Below are 16,827 nucleotides of genomic sequence, written 5' to 3' on the forward strand. Positions count from 1 at the left end.
TACACTGAAAATAGTATAATGCAGTGCTTAATTTGTAAATAGAAAAGTGCCGGTGCTCAGAGCTCTCCTCTGAAGCACGCGGCTACTGAAGTTAAATGTGCGAGCACGGAATATGGAGGTAGCGTAATCCTGAAGCCATCCTGGGCCTCTTTAATCCATTTAAAGCCACTCCCAGCGCTTCAGCTCACTCTTGCAGCTTTGTGCTTTCTCCCTTTGTGACACTTTTTCGTTTTTCCCTTTCTCCGTCTTTCCCATATGTTTCTTTTGCTCACAGCAAATGCTTGAGGCAGAAGACTAAGCCCCGGCCCTCAAAAATAAGTGCCGATGCTCAGCACCGGAAACAACAAGCACAAATTAAGCACTGGTATAATGCAGTGATTAGCTCAGGCAATCAGAATGCTTGGAATCCTGGTACAAACTACTTTTGTTTGCCTACATTCTAGTTGCAGTGGCGAGGTCATAAACAACATGCACTGGGTGTGTTACTTTGCCTATGATGGGTGAGATTAGGGAGATGGACATCCTTTCTGCCCACACGCCATGAGCCATTAACAGCTGTTAATCGCCCATCACGCACTATGCACCCTCACCTTCAGCCCGTAATTGCAGTGAATGCACTTAACAGTGGTTGAAACCTTCACTGGAGTGCTTCAGTGACTGTTCTGTGAAAGACTCTAACCACTATCAACATCCTGAACAAAAGGCAATACTGCTTAAATATCAACATTACTATCACCACACTTTTCAGACTTTTTATTAGGCAATAGGAACATCACCTAGAAACCAAGCCTCGTTTCTGAACAAAAAGCACATGGATATATTTGCTAATTCAAGGTATACTTTTGAGGATTCCTCTCTAACATAAAGGCACCCACCTGTTGTCATGGAGTACACCACACATGTCCCAAGCCCTAATTCAGTACAGAAGACCATGACACAGTTATAAATAGTAATGCAACATACTTTATTTCTTTTAAGAATGTCTCCATTCACTTTGGCAAGCAGTACAAGTGGAATATTGGTCACTGGTGGAGAGCAGATGGCCCAGAAAGGATCTAGATACCTCATCCATGTGGCCAGTGACAGTCGGGTGCAGTTAGGCGGTGCTGCGGTGATCCTTCTACACACGTCTAGCTTACGGCTTCCACTGGATGACACTCAGGGCTGTGGTGGCAGCCTTCCTCACAGCCTCGCTGGGGTCGTCCAGCAGTTCCTGCAGCAATGCTGTGTGATCCAGGAGTGTTTTGCGTCCTTCTGAAGTTTCAGACAGATTGGTCAAACATTTAAGGGTGTTCAGGCGCACCTTGCTGAGGGAATCCTTAACTAGAGGTAGCAGCGCTGTTATAGCGCCAGAGTGCAGAGCTGCATATTTACCTGGACAGAAGAGAAACAAATAGATAAGAGCATCAGAGAGGCGGAGCACACCAGGGACTGAAAAAGCGTCTACAGCGCTCTAGCTAAAGCACTTCATTCAAAACAACAAAATAAACATTAGATGAATTCAAATTTTAGCAACAGTTTAGAAATTCTTTTAAAAGGGGTATTTAATTCTACATTTTACTGAACTGGCCCTTACACTCTGTGTCAAATTATTCCATCATCCTAATTATCTGCATTTTTAGTGGAAAGACGGATGATATATGTCCATTCTCTGGTGGAACTCAGTTTCTCCTAAGTTGTGATAAGAAGCCCCACTGACTGCGTTCTTCTGCCCTCAATGAGGTATGTCCCTGGGGCTTCACTAACAACATGGTGGGTAATGTCCTCTACCACCATCCTGGCAGACTACCCTCGTCACCGGACTGACAATCCGTCCACTCTATTTAGAGTCGACTCGATTCACTCACAGCATCAACCAGCAGAATTCTTACATTGGTAGCTCGAGAAAATGGGGGCCACTGGTCCAAGCACCTTTCACCATCTACCCTATTTAGAGCAGATATTCTGACGTAGTTGTTTCTGTTCAGACCTGTCAGACAAAGCCTGGCAGTTTCAAAGAGAATACAAAAATACTGTCACCCCTGGGAAAAAATAACCCGTAATGTCATGGTCATTAAGATTTTTTTTTTCAAAAACAAACTCCAGCTTTGGGGATTTGTGTTTCTAAATCAAAAAAGTTTGCTTAGCAGCCGCATGAAACATGGCAGCTCCTCAGAAAACCGCCCCTGCCTTCAGAGGGGCGCTGTGCCGGCCGCCCTTCTGAGGGCGTGGAGCCTTCCACCAGCAGGAGGCGCTCTCTCACTGCGGTGGCTCCCGTCTGCCGGGGTGGCATGGTACATTCCTCCGCTGCCCTGTTGGAACGGAGTACAGCTCGCCAGGGTCTAGATGAACTCCTTACTAACTATACTCCTCTTTTGAAGAGTGCACTACTTTGCTTTTTTTAAGCACTTGATGTCCGATCCACAAAGTGTTTTCTGTCCCTAAGAGACACTTAAGGCTATATCGAGATGAGATTCAAAACCTAGAAACCTCTAAAAGCAGCATGGGCAGTTTCTATCTAACTGTGCAGACGTCCCAGTTCTAAGTCTGGGCGTATTAACCCCTGTTAGTGCTGCATTTCTGGCATATATCTATCCTTGCTCTTCAATAGTCCCAGGTACAAGAGCTGGAGAAATTACTGAAAACTGAACCAGTGATCCCAGCTTTGGTGGGTGCCTCTCGGAATGAAACACTTTTCAAGGAGAAGTATTTATAATGAAGAGATAAATATGAATAACAATGTATTAGTGTTAGTACCCTGATTACTAGACCCTGCATCTGGCCAATGAGCGCACGCCTGCAACACCTGGTACTTGTAGGATTAAGAAACACAGGCATGTGCTGGGAATGTATCCGAACCACACACGTGTGTGACTCATGCAGATCTTACGATCTGCTCTGGTACACCGGAGAATTCAGTGAGATTTGTTTTACAGTATTTGGTTAAACAGAGATTTTGGGACAAAATCACTAGAAGCTCAGGCCCCATTCTGTTCTCTTATCCTAATATTGGGGGTGGGGTGCTTCTGCATGATCAAATAATGTCATTATATGGTTTTAGAAGCTCATCACACAATGGGGCCAGTGGCACATTAAGGCAGGATCTCACATTGTCCACTCTTACCTGGAGTAGTGATGGTGGCGCTCATCAAGGCCCCCGCAGCGTTGGCACGCACCTCCGCGTCTGTGTCACCTAGGAGCTGCACCAGTATGGGGATGACCTCTTCCTTACATACAGCATCCTTCCCAGCCATAGGCACGCTGATGGATTCAGAAAGAGAGAGAGAGAGAAGGTAAAATTCATTACAAAGTAAGAGGACTGGTGGCATAATAAATGATTAACAATTCCTTCTAATTAGAGTGAGTTCTTTTTGTTTTACACAGGATCCAATGAGAAAATAAATCACCTATAATCAACAGCATTGCCAAAGCAAATGTTCTTGACTTCTGCATAGTGGGTGCACACACAGACACCAAACATCCATCCATACACACAAATTGAAAAAGATCACCCAAACTTGCACGTTCAAGAAAACCTATGTGTCATCTACTTGGGCCATAATAAAGAAATCAAAGAAGCTACTGGGGCCTGGTGGGCTAAGGTAAGAACTCTGCGGTGCCTCATTAGCCAAAGTCTTAAAAGGGCAATGGCGAGAAGGCATAATGACCATCCGAGAGTGGTCACAGAGAAATATAGAAACTCAAATCCTGCATCTGGTCAAACGACAGAGTAGGTAGGAGGCCATTTCCTATTGATCATTTTAGTTTATAAATGCAGTGGCGTAGCTTCAGAGGGTATGGGGGATGGGGTGGTACGCTCCGCTAATAAATGTATTTTCAGTTCAGTAGTTGAGTACAGGTGCTTTAAGTCGCATATGGTGAGGTGGATGCCGGATTACACCAGGGAGTTTTATATACACAGACAAAAAAGCAGAGACACTCTCCTTTTATCTGCTTTGGAAGTCTTCAAAAATGTTGATCATTTTGAAAATATTGTGTTTTCTCTAACTTAGTACCCCTATCAGTTAGGATCAATCTCCCTTTCTGATGCCCCTTAAGCCCCTCTCATGAGCCCTCCTTGTCCTATAATGTATTTAAAGATTATGTGCCAGCCTGATTGTTGGAAAATCTGAAGTTAACATCCCCCCAATCTTACTGGCCAAGCTACGTTCCTGTCGAGATGAGTGACCTGCGCGGTGCCTGTGGCATGACGACACAGAAAACCCAACTGGGCAGGTCCAGTGTAATGCAAGACTTAATCAAATAATGCAGATGATTGGTCGATCGCTTTCTCAATGACCTTACCAGGAAAAGAGTAAAGGACGAAAATTGCTCAATACGCTCAGATTCACTGATGTTTTTAAACAAAGGAATATCCAGAGGTTGATTTCCCTCAGGTGAGACAGAGGCAAAAGAGGGGGTGTACAGCTTCATAACAACAGGAAATCTGCTTCAGAGACAAGATAGTGTTTGTACGCACTCCTCTGACACAGCAGACAAATCAATGAGCAAATTACTTAGGATGGTTTGAATGGATACTAAGAGCTTCCAAAGCAGAGAAGAACAAAGACTGTGTCTAGGATGCACTCCATCTTCTCATGAAATAAAGTCAGCCCGGAGTTGAAAATCTCAGTCCAAAGAGGGTTGGATGAAGTTTGAACTCAGTGTAGACATTAAAATTCACCATCACAGCAAGACTGAAGGCCTTCATGCCAAGTGACTAGGTGCTTGGTAAGACCAGTAAGTGATTCCCCACTCAGGGTGGTAAGCTAGCCCACAGGAGCAGGTTCAAGAGGAAGAAGAAAGGATGTTAAAATAGTTCAGCTCAGTTAAAAGATTCAAGCAGAGTAAAGGAAATGTTTTCTATCAAAATGATAGCATGAGCTACACTAAGGGTCTGATTTAGATTAGATAAATCCCATTATTTCCTATGGGATTTCGATGGACAGGACATCCGTCACCGCTGTGATGGAGTAACCCGTCCGCCAAAATCTAAATCAGGCCATCAGTTTGGTCATGTGGCCCAGATAGAAGACTTTTTCAGGTAGGAGGCAGAGCTAGTGCTGCAGGAATGACCCACTTTAGAAAAACAAACTGTATTCTATTCCACAATACCGAGTTAAAATAAAAATACAACTTTACATATTTTTTATAAATAATCATTAAAAACACAACGGTTAGCACAGAAAATGGTATTCGATTACACAAGTGGTTGTGTTAGTCATATAAACAGTCACAGAGAAAGGACAAACATGGTTGATAGGGGTAACATGGCTGATGCCCTGGCCAATTAGCATGCCAACTTGTTACAGGTTTAAAAAATGTTACAATGCACTTTCATCACCCACAGATTTTACAGTAAATATGCTAGTGACAATCAACGTTGTTCCACAAGTTGAGTAAATAAATGCAATTATAAAAACATGTCTGAGCATAAAAACAGCAACTGCCAATTGCTATAAAGCACATTAACAACCCTCATTCGAAGAGAGTTCAACCAAAGGCGTTTTATCCAAGAAACTAAAATTATGTAGACACCGCTGTGGGAACTGGCTGACCTTGTGGGGATCGAGAGGCACTGGGCAGAAAGAGGCACTGGGCAGAAAGAGGCTACTTGGCTTCAACTGTATCAAGTAATGCTGCTTGGTGTTGTAGGTCTGGGATCTCTTTACTGTTGTATCTAAAAAATGACCACCGAAGGCACCTCTTTAGCACCTGATCCGAGAGGTTGCGAGGCTTACGCAGGGAGGTAATGTGGGCTAGAGACACAGACTCAACGCGCACATTAATGGTTAATAAATCACTCCCCAACCAATATGTCTTTGGGAACAAAAAAAGTATTTTAATTCTGCACACAAGCAAAATGACTACACATGAAAATTAGCATCAGGGTCAGCTGTACGCAGGGGATTCAATAATTCAACAATTACCCAATTGTGTAACATTCCCTTGAGATACTTCGCTAGGATCTCCACTAAAAAGTCCTACTCTGGTTGGCCATGGCTGATGCGCATATTCAGGGCTACTGAGATTTCTTGAAGCTCTGACCACCCTCTGACGCATGAGCACAAAGCCGCTGAATGCACCTCAAGCAGGACCATCAAGTGTCACTTACCGAGAGGTAGAGCAGCTACCTGGTACACAGAGCTACACAGAGGGAGGGGTCCTCATTGGAGCAGTTTTCTGCACTCCCCTAGACAGTTGACTCACCGAAGCGTTCCTCCAATCAAATAGACCGAACAACCCACCCACGTAGTAGCCATGATTCTCGTGAGAGGGGGGAGTGGCATGGAACACAGAGGAGTCCTGTAGCTGGTTAAAATGGGACCAAGTGCCCGAATGCAAGTATCCCTGGGTCCAAGAACTACTGATTGCCTGTGGGGGCAGGTGGCCACCGATTTTGTGACTACAAGACATGGTCAGATAACGCAGTGCAGGAGAATCACTTGCATGAAGTTTCATCGCAGGTGATTATGCTGCCACAGTAGAAATGCAAAGCAGGTTGTGGGTTAAAGTTCCTTGGCTGTGTTACACCTTCACCCAGAGGAAGGGCTCAGTGTCCTCAAGCTTCAGTGGACGCACACAAGAAGAGACCTAGGGGGCTCATTGAAATTCTTGGTCGACTGGACCTTCATATTGTTTCCTCCTGGTACTAGTTGATGTAGGATTCGAGTCCCTCCTGCACAGGTCCACCTCTAGGACGCCAGATTCTGGATTTCGCTTCTAGGCAGTGCTCTCCTACAGGCATAGATGCAATACCCGCTTCTCATTTCAGCGAGCCGGCTACTTTCTACAAGAGCCTTCCAAGCAGCATTTGTATCAGGATGTAGGACTTCAGATCTGTTCCCAGCCTGGCACAGGAGCTGTATGGCGCTCAGGAAGTATTCTCTGTAGTGCCTGGACACTGGTCAGATGGAAATGTCTAGAGCACTGACCTAGGGTTTCTACCCAGTAGTCACCATATTTTGGCAGCTACATAAATGTATCTCCATTTTAAGTGCGGTCTGGTTTCAGCAAGCAGGTCTCTTTCACAGAGGCTGTCCAGACACATCTTGTTATCTGCAGATTCAGCAAGAAAGGGGTTGAGCAGGGAGCTCTCTATCAGGTGCTATGGAACAATGGCAGAACACTAGAGAGCTCTTCCATGACCGATCACTGTCCAAAACTGTCTGCAACACTGCTTCAGGGAAGAATAGCGAGTAAAAGGGGCAGTGCTGTCACTGCACTTCAAAATGAGCTTATTTCCGCCATTCCCCATTAATGTGAGCTGGGCTACCTGTCTGACAGACTCATCCTCAACGTCCATCGGTCAGTCATCCACACACAGACATCCAAAAGGGATACCAGCCTGTACAGCCGGAGAGTACAGAACGACATTCATACCCTATACTCCTTCTGCCCCTACATCTGTGCCACCCATGTCCATTATAGAGAGAGATGATGATGGGCTTGAAAGACACTGGCAGACCTTTTTTAAAACAGGAGAAGTTGATAGACAACTCTTCCACCGAAGGCAACAACTAAAAAGGATTGCTCCCTCCTACGATTCATTGCTATCATCTCGGCCAGTTCTTCCCAGTCCTATAAAGTGACAGTGGTGTGACAAATCAGGGGTACTCTTGGTGTGTCCCTCCAGGCTGCAGATCCTCACTCCCGGTCTGGTCCATTACATAGAAGGCTCTCAGTACACTTGCATGATTGTTAAGTGAAGTCAAAAATCAAAACTACATAGGCATGCTGCAAGGGGGAACTCAGCTTAGAGGTGCACTCTTCCGAGCCATGTGGTGGGACAGTTTCACGCCAACAACAGTTGTGTTGAAGGAGGCACAGAGGATCTCTTTCCTCTTTTGAATCATACAGTACATTGCTGACAGGCAGTTCCTGCAACATATGGGCTACTATAAGTTGGCCAGACCACTTATTACCACACAAAATTAGACTGTCGATGTAAAGTATATTCAGGGCACAGAAAGGACGTCTTCTTCAAATGACTGTATTTATGCACAATATAAAACAAGACAAACACATAGTCATCTTTTTGACAGTCTAGGCTAGAAGAACGAGTTACTTACCTTCGGTAACGACTTTTCTGGTGGATACATTAGCTACCTGTGGATTCCTCACCTAATGAATACTCCCATGGCGCCAGCATTCAACGGAAATCTTCTTACTAGTCTCTGCACGTCGACGAGGACGTCACTCTAGCCCACGCGACGCCGTCTGATGTCATACAGGCAATAAGAGGTCCTCGACGACGTGCCGACGTCAGTACCAATCATTTTTTACGTGCATGAGAACAACCAGGCAATGCAATGAAAGAGCAAGGCAACATCCCATTACATTGTAAAAATACACAACATTGCATGAATAACTGTAAATCTTTTATATATATATATATAACTCTCTCTTTTAAAAAAAAATATATATACACATCAAGTATATACACAAAGATATATACATATATACATATATATAAATATAATATATACAACATCTATTGCACCCTCAAAGACCAAGAGGAGCGTACTCAAGGATTACTTGGTAAGACCAGAAAGGCAACGGGGAGGCGGGTGGGACCGTGAGGAATCCACAGGTAGCTAATGTATCCACCAGAAAAGTCGTTACCGAAGGTAAGTAACTCGTTCTTCTGATGGATACAACTACCTGTGGATTCCTCACCTAATGAATAGAGTCCCAAAGCAGTACCACGCCCGGCGGTGGGTGCCTAAATGGTCAAACCAAGAAATCCTGCAGCACTGACCGTGCAAAATGGCCGTCCCTTCTAACCTCAGAATCCAAACAGTAATGTTTTGCAAAAGTGTGAAGGGACGACCAAGTTGCGGCCTTGCAGATGTCGACCACAGGAACACCTCTGGCCAAGGCCGAAGTGGCCGACTTAGCTCTGGTGGAATGAGCTCTAATGCCCTCAGGAGGATCCTTCTTTGCCAAAGAGTAACAGATTTTAATGCAAAGAACAACCCACCTGGATAGTGTTCTCTTGTGGACTGCCTTTCCTCTCCTCTTGCCCACGTATCCAATAAACAGCTGATCCTCCAGCCTGAAATCCTTTGTTCTATCAATAAAGAAGCTCAACGCCCTCTTAGGGTCCAGACGGTGCAGTCTTTCTTCCTCTTTGGAAGGATGAGGCGGAGGATAGAACGTGGACAAAGTAATTGCCTGAGCCAAATGGAAAGGTGAAACAACCTTCGGGAGGAAAGCAGCCTTGGTCCTCAACACCACCTTATCCCCATAAAAAGTTGTATAAGGGGGCTTTACTGATAAGGCCTGCAACTCACTCACTCTCCTTGCTGATGTTATAGCTATCAGGAAGACTGTTTTTAAAACCAAATACCTTAAGGGGCAAGAATGCATAGGTTCAAAAGGGGACCCCATAAGGAAAGTCAGGACCAAGGACAAATCCCATTGCGGCATAACGAATGGCTTTGGAGGATATTTATTTAGAAGACCTTTCAAGAATCTGATAACAATAGGGGATTTAAATAAAGATGGTTGGTCTGGAAGACATATGAAGGCTGACAAGGCCGATAAATAACCCTTAATAGTAGCCACTGCACAACCTTTCTGCGCTAGAGACAGAGCAAAAGACAAAACGTCCGATAGATGAGCATGCAAAGGATCAATCTGCCTCTCTCCACACCACGCAACAAATTTAGACCATCTATTAGCGTAGATAGATTTAGTGGAGTGTCGCCTGGCCGCTAATATAACATCCACTACCTCAGGCGGGAGAGAGAAGGAACTCAGGTTGCCCCGTTCAATCTCCAGGCATGTAGGTGCAGACTCTGGAGGTTGGGGTGTAGAACCTGCCCCTGCGACTGCGAGAGGAGGTCTGCCCTGAAAGGGAGACGGAGCGGAGGGCACATTGAGAGTTGGAGAAGGTCGGAGTACCATACCCTCCTTGGCCAATCCGGAGTTATTAGGATGACTAGAGCCCGGTCCTGGCGAATCTTCCTCAATACTCGAGGAATCAAGGGTATGGGAGGAAACGCGTAAAGCAACTGGCCGCACCAGGTTATTTGAAACGCGTCCCCCAACGCTCCCTGCATCGGATACTGGAGGCTGCAGAATAACGGACAATGCGCGTTCTCTCGAGTGGCAAACAGATCTACCCGAGGAAACCCCCACCTCTGGAAGATTAAACGGACTTGATCTGGATGGAGACGCCAGTCGTGGTCTGCCGAGAATTGGCGAGTGAGACTGTCCGCACGCACGTTCAAGACTCCGGCCAGATGGTTTGCTATCAAGCAAATCTGATGGTCCTTTGCCCAGGACCATAGTCGAAGAGCTTCTCTGCAGAGAAGGTACGACCCCACTCCTCCCTGCTTGTTTATGTACCACATCGTGGTAGTATTGTCCGTTAGGACCTGTACCGACTGACCACGAAGGGAAGGGAGGAAGGCCTTGAGAGCCAGACGTACAGCCCGTAACTCTAACAGATTGATGTGAAACATCTGTTCCTCTGGAGACCAAAGACCTTTGATCTCCAGATCCCCCAGATGAGCTCCCCACCCTAGAGTGGAAGCATCCGTTATGACTGTGGCCACTGGTGGCGACTGCTGGAACGGCTTTCCTTGTGAAAGATTGTTGCTTGCAATCCACCACTTCAAATCCACAGCAGCATCTCTGGAGATCTTGACAGTACTCTCTAGATCCCCTTTGTGTTGAGACCACTGCCTTCGGAGGCACCACTGAAGAGCCCTCATGTGCCAGCGAGCATGCGTGACCAACAGAATGCAGGAGGCAAACAGACCGAGCAGACGAAGGACCTTGAGGACTGGAATTACCGCTCCATTTCGAAACATTGGAACCAAATCCTGAATATCTTGAATCCGCTGAGGCGGAGGAAAGGCCCGACCCAATGTTGTATCCAGTACTGTCCCTATGAACAGGAGGCGCTGAGAGGGCTCTAGGTGAGATTTGGGCTCGTTCACCGAAAAACCCAGGTCGAACAACAACTGGGTTGTTGACTGCAGATGATGCGACACAAGCTCTGGGGACTTGGCTTTGATCAACCAGTCGTCCAAGTAAGGGAATACTGCTATCCCCTTCCTTCTGAGTTCTGCCGCAACCACCGACATCACCTTCGTGAAGACTCGAGGTGCTGAAGTAAGACCAAACGGAAGGACCGCAAACTGATAGTGCTGCGATCCCACCACAAACCGGAGATACTTCCTGTGTGACTTGAGTATCGGGATATGAAAGTAAGCATCCTGCAAGTCGACAGACACCATCCAGTCTTCCTTGTTCAACGCCAAAAGCACCTGTGCTAGGGTCAGCATCTTGAACTTTTCCTGCTTGAGGAACCAATTCAAGATCCTCAGGTCCAGGATTGGTCTCAAACGACCATCCTTCTTGGGAATCAGGAAATACCTTGAGTAACATCCTCGACCCCTTTCCTGCTCTGGGACCAACTCCACCGCGCCCTTTGAAAGGAGGGCTTGTACCTCCTGTTCTAGCAACAGGAGGTGTTCTTCTGAACAATAAGAAGGGCGGGGCGGGATGAGGGGCGGGAACTCCCGAAAGGGAAGGGTGTAGCCTTTTCCCACAATACTGAGAACCCAAGTGTCCGTTGTAACAGTCTTCCATTTGGTGAGAAAATGCTGTAATCTTCCCCCTACAGGAGAGGAGTGAGTGGGAAATGGTGGAAGCCTAAGGCTGCTTCCCCTGCTGCACCCCGCCAGAGGATGAGGAAGAGGCAGAGTGCTGCTGAGAGGCTCCTCTGGTGCGGACCCTACCTCTCCCTCTAAAAGATCTATAGAGATGGGAAGAGGCAGGTTGCTGATATCTTCCCCGAAAGGAAGAGGAGGAAGAGCCATGCCCAAATCCACGAAACCTCCTGAAAAATCTGGAAGAGGCCGTGGAAGAAGGAGCTTGGAGCCCTAACGACTTAGCCGTGGCCCTGCTCTCCTTAAAACGTTCCAAGGCCGAATCAGCCTTGGCTCCAAACAGTTTGTCCCCATCAAATGGGAGATCCAACAATGTGGACTGTACATCCGCAGAAAAGCCCGAGTTACGGAGCCAGGCCTGCCTCCTTGCCACCACAGTTGTGCCCATTGCTCTGGCTACCGAGTCGGTCGTATCCAGTCCCGTCTGGATAATCTGGGTCGCAGCAGCCTGGGCATTTGAAACAACATCCAAAAGACCCTGGGGAAGCTCTGTAAATGATGAGGAAATGTCATCCATCAGAGCATGAATATACCTCCCCAGGATACAGGTTGCGTTGGTGGCCTTCAACGCCAGACTGCAGGACGAAAAAATCTTCTTGGACTGCGCCTCTAGTTTCTTTGAATCTCTGTCCCCAGGCACCGTCGGGAAAGAACCAGGCGCTGACTTGGATGAACAGGAGGCCTGCACCACCAAGCTCTCCGGCGTAGGGTGCCTAGACAGAAAACCAGGGTCAGTCGGAGCCGCCCGATACCTCCTGGCCACGGCTCTGTGAACTGCTGGGGAAGATGCCGGCCTCTTCCACACCTCTAACACCGGATCCAGCAGAGCGTCATTAAATGGCAAAAGAGGCTCCGCCGCAGCTGAGGCCGGATGTAGCACCTCTGTTAGAAGGTTTTGTTTAGCCTCCACCACCGGCAAAGGCAGGTCCAAAAAACTAGCTGCCTTCCGTACCACTGCGTGAAAGGAAGCAGCCTCCTCAGTATATTCTCCCGGGGACGAAAGATCCCACTCAGGGGAAGTGTCCAGCCCACTGGCCGACTCCAGACCACGCAGCCCATCACCGAGTCCTCTAGCTCTCCTTCCTCCAGGGCTCGTTGGTACTCCTGCTCTTCTAATACACGGAGAGCACGTCTCCTCGAATGAAGCCGTTGTTCAATACGCGGAGTCGACAATGCCTCCGCCGAAGTCGAAGATCGGCGCCGATCTTCAGAAGCCACCGACGCCGCGTCCGGCGCCACAGGTAACTTCGACGCCGACGAAAGAGCAGTCGAAGCAGATGGACCCACCAGAGTCACAGGCCGAAATCCCGACGTCGACGGGATGGAAATCCCCGGGGCCAATCCCTCTGAAGCCACCGGAGCGGCCACCGGCGCCGACACTGGCGCCGAGCCCACGTTCCCAAAAGGGAGAAAGGGCATAAAGGGTGCCGGCCGAAGAGGCGCAGGATCACCCAATGAAAAGGCCAAAGGCCCAGCCGGAGCACCCCCTGGAGCCATCTGTTGGAAGATGGCATACATCGCATTCAAGAATGCGGAACTATCGGCTCCAGGGGTGGGAAAAGCCGGATACTGGGGTGCCTGTCTCGGAGGCGACCCCGACGCCGGCCTCGACGTCTGCAACGCCGGAGAAAACACCTGAGGCTCCAATACCTCAATCACCGACGCCTGTCCAGGTGAAGTTGGAGACGCCGGAGAGGGCAACGGCGTCGAAGGATGCGGCGTAACCGTGGGACTGATCTCCCATGTCCTTCGGCGCCGATCCGAAGACCTGGAACGAGTCTCCTTCGAATGACGCCGAGATTCTCTACGGCGCCGGGAGTCTCGATGACGCCGATGTCTTGGTGAAGAAGACTTCTTGTGATGCTTCTCCTTCGATTTCGCCATAAACAGCTTCGCCTCACGTTCCTTGAGGGCCTTTGGATTCATGTGCTGGCATGAATCACAAGTCGAGACGTCGTGGTCGGAGCTCAAACACCAAAGGCAATCGGAATGAGGTTCCGTCACTGACATCTTGCCTCCACACTCACGACAAGGCTTGAATCCAGACTTTCTCTGCGACATTATTACCACAGCGAAAGACTACGCAGCAAAAATACACTGTAACCACAAAAGTAACAGTTGCTCCCTCGAAGATAACCGTTTCGAATGCACGGAAAAAAGGGAACTGACGTCGGCACGTCGTCGAGGACCTCTTATTGCCTGTATGACGTCAGACGGCGTCGCGTGGGCTAGAGTGACGTCCTCGTCGACGTGCAGAGACTAGTAAGAAGATTTCCGTCGAATGCTGGCGCCATGGGAGTATTCATTAGGTGAGGAATCCACAGGTAGTTGTATCCATCAGAACCCACTCTTCAGTGTAGGGGATGTGAATGACTTGTCCTCGCACACAAGACAGAAAATGTTTCTGGTCCTCACACATAAGGATTTTCTTTTTTTTGTGTAAAAATTCGAGCAGGGAGAAAATCGCTTTTTTGTGAGGAAAGAAAGAAAGAGCATGGACTGCGAGCCCAAGATGTTTCTTTTGTTTCGGATCTTTATGACATGCAGCATATCATGCCCGTTGATGTCACAACTAGTGAGCGGTACTAGGTGACACATCTTAGTCACTCATCAACGATGGCCAAGGCTGCGATACTGTTGGAAAGGGGAGAATGTTGTGTTTCCAGTAGTACCTCTCGCTAGAGGATCCCTGCTCTGGGGGTCAGTCTCTTACCAGGCATCCACCCAAGTGCCACCAGGGATGGCTTCAAGGGAGGAAGCAGCCCTCCAGGTATTGTCAGAAGCTTCCTCTAGGGAGACCACATTCTTTCTGCCCCACCCCCGGGAAGGGCGATTAGAAGTTTAACATCCAATCTGCCTCCCTCCATAAACACCATGATTTATTTAAACAAAATAGAATGGGGTGGGAGCTGTCCTATCCTGGCATGGGGCCGTACCTGCTCATTTAAAGGGCAGACGGTCTTTCTGTCCCCTCTCACCAAGTGGCAAAGTGAGGGATTTACCAACTAGCTGAATAGAAACCAGGTCTGTTTTAATTTATAAATGAAAAAGTTGCAGGAGCAGGCTCATCCTGGCATTGGGCCGTATCCACACTCCTAAAGCCTAATCTTTCTGCCCTTCCCGCTCCCAAAGGGGCAGGAAGCCCACTAGATCTGAGGGATCGTTTTAATAAAATGTGGTGGAGGCTGGCCTCTTCCGGCATTAGGCAACAGGATCCACACCCAAAGCCTCAGTAGTATTGCTAGCCTAGCACCCTCTCCCTGGGGCCCACATCCTGCAGCCATCCCTAGGGCAAGCAAGAAGAAATCTGGATTCTTCTGGGGGCAGTTTTGACATATGAGCAATTAATGAAGTTGTAACCCCCACTCCCCTCTGCCTCCCCGGTGCAGGAAGACTGCCTAGTGCACAGAGGTGAGGCCTGCACTGCAGTTTCAGATGGTTTGATGGGGTTATGGACCCTCATGGGAGGGAGGGGCAGATAGAGGGTGGACACCCTAATTGGCCACCTCTAGGGGCTAAATGGTTCAACGAGACTGCTCTGCGCAGAAAAAGGATGCTTCAGCGAGACCACTCCGCGCAGAAATAGGATGATTCAGCGAGGGCACTCCGCGCAGAAATGGGTGGTTCAATGAGACCACTCCGCGCAGAAATAGGATGATTCAGCAAGGGCACTCCACGCAGAAATAGGATGGTTCAACGAGGGCACTCCGCGCAGAAATGGATGGTTCAACAAGACCAATCCGTACAGAAATGGGTGGTTCAATGAGACCACTCCGCGCAGAAATGGGTGGTTCAACAAGACCACTCCGCGCAGAAATGGGTGGTTGAATGAGACCACTCCGCGCAGAAATGGGTGGTTCAATGAGACCACTCCACGCAGAAATGGGTGGTTCAATGAGACCACTCCACGCAGAAATGGGTGGTTCAATGAGACCACTCCACGCAGAAATAGGATGGTTCAACGAGGGCACTCCGCGCAGAAATGGATGGTTCAACAAGACGAATCCGTACAGAAATGGGTGGTTCAATGAGACCACTCCGCGCAGAAATGGATGACCGGGGTGGAGAACACACCAGAATGCTAAGAACTTGAAAGCTTGAGAGGCAGATGTCAGGAGTCTGAAAAGGCAGAACATTTATGAAATCAACTCGGGAGCAGATGGGAAGCCAACACTTGCTAAAACGGGACGTGCGCAGCTCAGCCTGTTTTGGTGGGCACGCAGGCGGTGGCATTTAATTCAGATGTACACCACGTATGGAGAGCATCTAAATGAGAACTAGCAGAGAGCTGAAGGGGCTGAGAGCGGCGTACACTGAGGGAAGGACTGTATCCGAGCCACAGCCACAGACCTCGTTCACAACCAGCCATCATTGCAGTGCTTAATTTGTGCTTCTTGTTTCCGGTGCGGAGCACCGATACTTATTTTTGAGGGCCGGCGCTTATTCTTCTGCCTCAGCATTTACTGCGAGCAAAAGACACATATGGGAAAAACGGGGGAAGAGAAGGAAAAGCGTTCAAAGGGAGAGTGCAGAAGGCTGCAAGAGTGAGCTGAAGAGGCAGGGAGTGGCTGCAAATGGATTAAAGAGGCCCGAGAAAGCTTTACTATTACGCTGCCTTGATGTTCTGTGTTTCACAGGACAGCTGCGGGCACCGGCACCGGAACATTTTTGTTTACAAATTAAGCACTGCATCATTGAAATCAGACCCACAAGGCAGACTTAGGACATACTCAAAGGTCTCTCTCCTGGCTGCATCTTTGAGTGGCCAATAAAGGTCTACCTCGGGCAGAATTTCTGAATTCTAAAAATATGTTTCATTACACTGGAAACCAAGTTTGTAAAAAAGAAAAACCAACGTCTTGTATTTTTGCAAAACCTCCACATTTACTTTCATTTCGGAAAGCCTAGCAAACGGTAACGTGGGAAAAACGTTTCTTTGGTTGCCTTTTAAGTCTCGCACAGAATAATGCAGAACAATCTGGCAGCAGTAATAACTTTACCACTAAATAATTCCCCCCGATGTTTGCGTTTCATTAAAAAAAAAAAGAGAGAAATCACGATACCGTGCGGTGAGAATTTCACTGAATGTTTTTGCAGATTTTATTGCATTGTTCATACCACCTGCCTTCTGCTGGCAACATTGGGTGACGGGTTCTCCGCT

At 47.9% G+C, this 16,827-nt stretch overlaps 1 protein-coding gene across 1 annotated transcript in view; it reads right to left on the reverse strand.

Moving 5' to 3' along the window:
• Window positions 1-943: 943 nt before the first annotated feature.
• The window catches only part of RSPH14 (radial spoke head 14 homolog), a 398,766-nt gene continuing 382,882 nt past the window's right edge, over window positions 944-16,827 (reverse strand). The window contains exons 5-6 of the mRNA XM_069215110.1: window positions 3,104-3,240; window positions 944-1,374 (exon numbers count right to left, since the gene is read on the reverse strand). Of these exons, the coding sequence (XP_069071211.1) occupies window positions 1,136-1,374; window positions 3,104-3,240 (376 nt within the window). The 3' untranslated portion in view covers window positions 944-1,135. The remainder of the gene's footprint in view (window positions 1,375-3,103; window positions 3,241-16,827) is intronic.

This window comes from Pleurodeles waltl, chromosome 11 (genome assembly GCF_031143425.1).
Source record: "Pleurodeles waltl isolate 20211129_DDA chromosome 11, aPleWal1.hap1.20221129, whole genome shotgun sequence".
Lineage (NCBI taxonomy): Eukaryota > Metazoa > Chordata > Amphibia > Caudata > Salamandridae > Pleurodeles > Pleurodeles waltl.